This window comes from Vicugna pacos, chromosome 9 (assembly GCF_048564905.1).
Source record: "Vicugna pacos chromosome 9, VicPac4, whole genome shotgun sequence".
NCBI lineage: Eukaryota > Metazoa > Chordata > Mammalia > Artiodactyla > Camelidae > Vicugna > Vicugna pacos.
Genome location: NC_132995.1, coordinates 55,317,299 through 55,325,282, shown reverse-complemented (window position 1 = coordinate 55,325,282; position 7,984 = coordinate 55,317,299). Strand labels below are relative to the sequence as shown.

Here is a 7,984-nt window from a genome sequence, read left to right as displayed (position 1 = left end):
GATCAGTGGAACAGAATAAATCTGCCTACATTTGATCAAGTAATCTATGACGGGACAAAAATACACAATGAGGAAATATAATCTCTTCAATAAGTGGTGCTGGGAAAACTGAACAGCTATTGTCTGTAAAAGAATAAAACTGGAACATTATCTCACATTATATACAAAAATAAACTCAAAATGGATTAAAGACCTAAATACTAGACTAGAAATGATAAAACTCCTAGGAGAAAACATAGGCAGGACATTCGACAATAAGTCAAAGTGATTTTTTTTTTGTCTCCTTAGGCGAAGGGAACAAAAGAAAAATAAGTGGACCTAATTAAACTTAAAAGTTTTTACACAGAAAAGGAGGAAAACATTGATGAAACAAAATGACAACCTACTAAATGAGGGAAAATATTTGCAAATGATACGTCCAATAAGAGGCTAATATATATCCAAAATATATAAACAGCTCATATAACTCAATATAAAAAAAACCTGATTAAAAAATGAGCAGAACACCTAAATAGTTATTTTTTCAAAGAAAACATACAGATGGCCAACTGGCATTTGGAAAGGGAACCCTAGTACACTGTGGATGGGAATGTAAACTGGTGCACCCATTATGGAAAACAGTATGGAGGGTCCTCAAAAAAACTAAAACTAGAACTACCACATGATCTAGCAATTACACTCCTGGGTATATATCCAAAGAAAGTGAAAATACTAATTAGAAAAGATACATGCATCCCAATGTTCATAGCAGCATTATTTCTATTGTAAAACAGAATTTTATTATAAAATAGAGTATGACTCATTCAGCCATGAAAAGAATGAAATTAATGCCATTTGCAACAACATGGATGGACCTGGAGTGTACTATGCTTAATGAAATGTCAAACAGAGAAAGACATATATTGTATGTTATCACTTACGTGTGGAATCTGAAAAATAAAACAAATGAATATTACAGAAAAGAAACAGACTCACAGATACAGAGAACAAACTGGTGGTTACCAGTGGGAAGAGGGATGGGGAAAGGGCAAGATAGAGGTAGGGGATTAAAAGGTACAAACCACTGTGTATAAAATAAATAAGATACAGGAATATATTGTGCAGCACAAGTAATATAGCAAATATTTTATAATAATTTTAAATGGAGGATAATCAGCATAAATATTGAATCACTATGTTGTACACCTGAAACTAATATAATTTTGTAAATCAAATATATTTTAATAAAAAAATTCAAACTGAAAAATAAAATGAAATTTTTGTTTCATGTTTTATTTCAAGGAGCTTCTAATTTTCATATGTCAAATAGGGCAGTCTTTTTTCCTTTTTGGCTTCCCTGTTTTATTCATGTATTTAAATACATGCTTCATTTCAAAATTGTTTTTAAGAAATGACTCATTCTTTCTTCCATTGCTTTGTCTGTAAGTTCACTAATACTTTCTTCTGCAATGTCTGATATGCTGGTGTTCTCATCAGTTTTTTTTTTTTTTTTTCATTTCAGACCTTGTAGTTTTCACTCCTAGAAAACTGATCTGTTTCTTTCGATGATTTCCAGGTCTCTACGTGGAATGCTTAATCTTTTCTTCAGCTTTTTGATGGTGTGGATTACATTTATAATCACTGATTTAAAATCCTCATATACTAATTCCATTACCTTAGTCATTTCTGGCTCAGTTTCTATGTATGGTTTTTTTTTCTTTTCATTATGGGTCATATTTTCCTGCTTCATTGCATACCTAGTAATTTTTTATTGGTTGCCAGACATTGTGAATTTTACCTTATTGGATACTGATTTCTTTTGTATTGCAGTAAATGTTCTTAAGTTTTCTCTAGAACACAGTTACTGGGAAAACAGTGATCTGCTTAGATTTTGTTAAATGTTGTTAGACAGGACTAGAGCAACATTCAATCAAGGGCTATTTTTCCCCTATTAATAAGACAAACCCTTCTGAGTACTCTTCCTGATTCCCTGTGAGTTTTGAGGTATTTTAACTGTGGTTGGTGGCAAACAGGAGCTGTTTCCAGGTCTCATGAGGCATTGTTCTTTCAAGACCTTTGGTTGCTTCCCCGGCGTCTGGGTCCTCTGCTGGTTTACTCACATACATTTGCTGAGCCTTTTTGACCTGAATACTGCAAGGGGACCCTCTGAAGACCTCCAGAGCTCTCTCTGTGCAGCTCTTTTCTCTCTAGTACTCCACGCTGAACATTACCTACTTTGACCTTCCTGGACTCTCAGCTGCATCTCCTCAATTTAGAGAGACCACTGGACTTTAACTGGCTTCCCCTTTCTTATAGTGCAGCCTTGAAACCTCTCCTGGAACCTCTCCAAGCAGTGAGCTGGGGCAATCCTGGGACTCATGTCATCTGTTTCCACCTCTCAGAGACTGTTGTCTTTTATTGCCTGATATCCAATGTTTTAAAATTGTTTCTTGTATTTGTCTTTTTTTCAGTTGTTTCAAGAGATAAGGTAAAGTCTTTGTTATTCCTCATGCTTTCTTCCAAATCTTTTGTTTTATACATTTATATCTTTAATCCATCTGGAATTTATTTTTTATGAGAGAAATACAGTTTTAATATTTTTCCAATGGTTAGCCAGTGGCCCAAAATCATATTTTGAATTCTTCCCTTCCCTCCTCACCCGGTTGGAAGTGTCTCCTTTATCATAAGCCAAACTTTCATAGATATTTGAGCCTGTTTCTGAACTCTTTATTCTGTCCCTTTGGTTTTCCATCTTTTATTGAATAGCAAACCTTTTTACTTGTTGAGATTTTAAAATACATTGCATTATGTAGTAGAACTAATTATCTCTCACTTATTTTTATTTTTTAAGATTTCCTTGAGTATCCAGACAATGTATTTTTCTGCATGAACTTTAATGTCATTTTCAAGTTTCTTCTGATATATTACAGATATTATTTATTGGAATTGCACTAAAAATATAGGACCTAGACAAATAGACGAAAGTGGCAAAGCGAAGAGTTGGGAGAGTACAAGTTCAATGACTTCAACTTTTCATGGTGAAGTAGGAGGCAAAGGCAAGGTGGGAGTGAGTAGGGCAGAGGTGGAATACAGACTAAAGATTTAAAGATAAACAATGGACATCTGAGTGAATCATATGTGCTATAGAGTGAGGTTACTGGATCCCAGATTAGGAGAGTACCAGTGGTTATGCACAACACTGACCAAATATCTCAGGACTAAAAATGAAGATTCATCAGTGGGTGTTTGTACTTCCATATTTCCTTTCTCTGAAAAATACAAAACATGCCACTAAAGGGTCCTGGAATCAATATTTGTAATTACCAAACCAAACAGATCTCTAGTCATCCATTTCTTTGAAAATACATGTCTCTCTAGTTGGCTGTTATATCACCATTGCCAGACATCGTCTGTCCATAGTTGGCGCTGAGTAAATATTAATGGAATGAGTTAGTTAATTTCTGAATGGCTTCCTCTGACTTCTGCTAAAGATACTATGTTGTTATCTCTGCCAACCTGTCTTCAGATTTGAGGTCATCTTTATCCAGCCAAAAATCCGAAAAATCACTTTTCCAGCTGCCTGGAAATGGGGAACTTAACGGTGGATTTCTTCTGCTATACAAATTGGTACAATGCCTTTAACTATTGTTTGAGAAAAGACTTTTTCAATCTTAGACTTCTTAAACCTTTCCAAATTACCCTAGTTATTCATGTAAGTACACTTATGGGAGAATTAAGGTAAAGGACGGTTTAAGGCAAAAGTGACCTGATTTCTTTCAACTATTCAGGGATGTGCATCTCAAAAATAATGATAAAGGGAGGAGTCCACCTTTTGTTCATGTGTAGTTCTTCTTAATTTGACCCTTAATGAGCTGCACACTCCACTATTTGAACAAGTCAATGGTTTTGAAAAGTAGACTCTCCTAGGTAGGTATAATTTTTCAGAAATTGTCTTTTGGTTTAGATGTCAGCATGCATATGGTTTAGATTAGTATAATATTTTTACCCTAAAACATCTCGAGGTAACTTCTGATAGAGAAAAACAGGGTGTTCTGGTTTCAGGGACAAAGTTTATTCTTCTGATAGGAAGGTAGATTTTAAACACTCAAGGCAGTCTCCATGCAAGGATCAATACTTAACAGGAAAGGAGAATTTAGAAAATTCAGAACCACTTAGACATTTTAGATCTTGGACTGATGAGAACTTTTGTAGATCAAGTGGAGCTACTTGGAGCCTACTTCCTCCATTTTAACATTTATTTTATTATTTTATTTTAAGGGAAGCAAGTCTTGAAATGCTTTAATACTCCCTTAGAGACTCTTTGGCTATTACATAGCCCATAAAAAGCAATATTTGGATGATTTAAAGGGAAATGAATCAGAAATTTAAAGTTTCAGTTTTCCTTGCACGCAACAAGACTCTTTCACCCCAGTCGATAGAAATGGCCCTTAGGGTAAACACATCTTGGATTTTATTGAAACAAAAATTATTATCTATGCATATATAGGTAGCAATATCTATTCCAAAATATTTTTATTTTAAAATATTTAGACACTCAATCTTACATTTTTCTCTTGATTAATAAAGAATCTAACAACTTCCCCAGTTTCTTCAGAAAAGGCAGTTTTCTTGCATCAAACCCAGTCAATTAAATTCTCCATTTCATAACCAAGTGGAAATGTGATCTCAGTTCCCCAGGCAATGTTTTCACAAGGTTTCTCTCAAAAGCTGTTTTAGGCTGTTCAGTCACACACCCCAAAGTGGGTGATGGTGGCAGAGGTCAGAGTATACATGTAACTGGTCGGCAACATTTTCAAAATGGTTATTCCTCGTACATTTAATATTTATTTCTGCTTACATTTAAACAAGATTTTCATTTAGGCATTAGACTTGTGTGATAGAAGCATTTCTATGTAGATTAAGAAATGGCTTCACCCTCCGCTGATGTAAATTGGAGTCAACAAACTTGGTTATCTCTCCTTGCTCTGCCTCTCTGAGTGATATAGATATTCACATAAATATGACTGAAATATATTCTGATTATAAAAAATTCATGAAGTATAGGAAAATTATAGGGAAGAAATAAGAATCATCCAATAATTCTACCAACAGATAAGTACTCTTACCATTTTGGTTCATACCCATCCATCTAATGTAGTTATAAATGTATAATATGTACATTATTCATGTATACATATCTATGTTATAAATATACACACACATTTGTATGTATATTTACATAATAATTATATATGATTTTGTACTCAATTTTAACAATTTAGACTATGTTGTGGGTATCTTCTCATGCTGATAAATATTGATCAACATTATTTTTAATGGCTGAATATTGTTCTGTTGTATGAATATACAATAATTTTTTCACTAATGACCTATTCACTAATCACCTATTTTTTTCACTAACTACATATTAATGAGTAGTTTCCAATTTTTTGCTTTTATCAAGAAAGTTATGTTGAACATCCATATAGCTAAATATATAGCTGAAGTAACTCCTTATGATGAATTTAGAGAAAGAGAATTTCTGTTTCAAGTACATGCAGTGGATAGAATTTTGATACATTCAGTGAAACTGGCTTCAGAAAATTGGTAACAGTTTATACTTCCAAGTACAACTTTTTTTTCCATCGAAAGCAGAAAAATAACTTATTTCAAAAGATAGCAGAAATAAGAATTTCATCCTGAAAATATATATACTTTGGTATAAGTCTGGTGAGACAGATTTTTCCCTCTGAACATGTTTTCCTACTGACTGCCCCGCTGGAGTCTTACTGTCTTGTGACAGTTTTTAAACACTTCACTGATTCCCATGTTGTTAGCTGCCATCTTCAAATCCACAGGTTCCAAGGAGAGAGTAACGTGTTTTCCAGAAGAATAGCACTTTCTGTCTCAGAAGAGTACATAAACATTTTATGGAGGCAGCACAGTTTAGGTTAAACAGGCACATCATTCATCAAAGTGCAAAAAAGGTGATAGGAAAAAAATACTACATTGTGGACTAAGATATTCAAGTGTGGTGTGAATGTTTAAGGCAGCTGATGGCCAAACGAGGCAAGTCGAGGAAGGTGGTCTGGGAATGGAGGTGATTTTGCCTCTAAAGGCATTCTCTTCACGACCTCAATGGCTGAGCACTGGCGAGTAGGTGTTCTTCCTCAAGGCCAGTGATACTCGAGCTACTAGATGGTTTCATTTTTCAGCTGTGGTCCAAAGAGAGGATTGAGTTGGGCCAGAACTACAGTCAGCCAAAAGAGATAGCAGCAAACTGAACAGGACACCAACATGGTGATGATAACGCCCCGGCTGGGACCCTTAGGGATGAACCAGAGCACCAGGAAGCCAGTGAAGCCCCAGAACACACCCATCACAATGAGAGGCACAGTGAAGCCAGTATATGCCATGGTTGTCGTTGGAGCTGCCAGCCCCTGCCCCACCGCCACACTTCGGTTCCCCTAGAAGCGTCCCAGGTGCAACATTGAATACGAATTTCCCCACATTATCGTAACACTTGGTGTTATCGACCGTTTTTATTTTAGTCGTTTGTTAGGAGAAAAATATCTCATTAATGTTTACCTTGCATTTCTTAGTTCACTACTTAAACATTTCATATATATTTATTTTCACTGATATTTTTTTATTTGTTCACACTGGACAAAAGGACAGTGTTTCTGTCCTTTGTCCACTAATAGATTGATTTTTAAACTTTTTTTAAATTAGTTTTTAGGGCTCTCTATAAAGATACTAAGTTTTTTGTCTTATATATGTCCTCCCAATATCTTTTCCAAGGTTGTCATTGTCTTTTATTAAAATTGAGGCAAAACATATATAATAAAGTGTACAAACATTAAGTTTACAGGCTGGTATGCATATATAACATAACAATCACCTACATCTAGAAAAAGAACATTTCCAGCACCCAAAAAGGCCCCCTCATTTTCCTTTCCAGGCAGCAGTTCCCCACAGTGTAACCCCCCTCCTGACACCATAGATTAGTATTGCCTGTCCTTAAACTGCGTAGACCGGACGGAATCATACGTGGGAAGCAGTCTCTGGCTGTTTCTGCTTCCATTATGTCTGGGAGAGTGATCCACACTGATACAGGTAAAGTAGCTCATTATTCCAAAACACAATCCACCCATCGATAAAACAAGATAATAATAGTACTTATGTTGTGGTCTGAGATGAAAGAGTTAACTTCACCAGAGTAGTGTCTGACCCACGGTAAATAATACATGGAAGTTACTAGTATTATACCACTGGATTCTATTTACTCATTGTTTAAAATTGAAGTATTTTACAAAGTATTAAAATTGAAGTTGATTTACAATGTTCCAGGTATATAGGAAAGTGATTCAGATACATATACATATACATATATATGTAAAAATCTATTTTCCATTGTAGGTTATTATAAGATATTGAAGATAGTTCCCTGTGCTATACAGTAGGCCCTTATTGGTTATCTGTTATATATGTATTAATGCCAAACTCCTAATTTATCCCTACCTCCCCTTTCCCCACTGGTAATCATAAATTTATTTTCTATGTCTGTGAGACTATTTCTGTTTTGGTAATAAGTTCATTTGTATCATTTTGTTAGATTCAATATACAAATGACATCATACATTTATCTTTGTCTGACTTACTAATTTTTTTAATTCAGAGTTTTTTCGTCAATATTCATGAATGAGTTTAGTCATGCTTTAGCATTTGTGCACTTGTGTGCTGCCCTTGTATTGCTTGGATGTTGGACTATGCTAGTCAATGGCAACTTCACCTACCTGGGTGTTCTTCCCATAAGTTGTGAAACGAACCTTTACCACTCACATCCACCCAAGATTCCTACCAAATCTGCCTCCCAGATACGTATCAGATCTGCTGACTTTTCATCACTCCCTTCCCCACTCTAGTCCATACCTCCTTCATCACTCCTTTCGTCCACTAGCTGGTCCCCCATTTCTAAATGTCTTCTCCTTCCCGTTGTGCGTAG

At 35.2% G+C, this 7,984-nt stretch overlaps 1 protein-coding gene across 1 annotated transcript; it reads right to left on the bottom strand.

The window, feature by feature from the left end:
• Positions 1–6,173: 6,173 nt before the first annotated feature.
• Positions 6,174–6,395, bottom strand: LOC116281853 (V-type proton ATPase subunit e 1). The gene has a single exon (XM_031680555.2). It carries the CDS (start codon positions 6,393–6,395, stop codon positions 6,174–6,176), a length of 222 nt encoding a protein of 73 aa, XP_031536415.1.
• Positions 6,396–7,984: the final 1,589 nt, after the last annotated feature.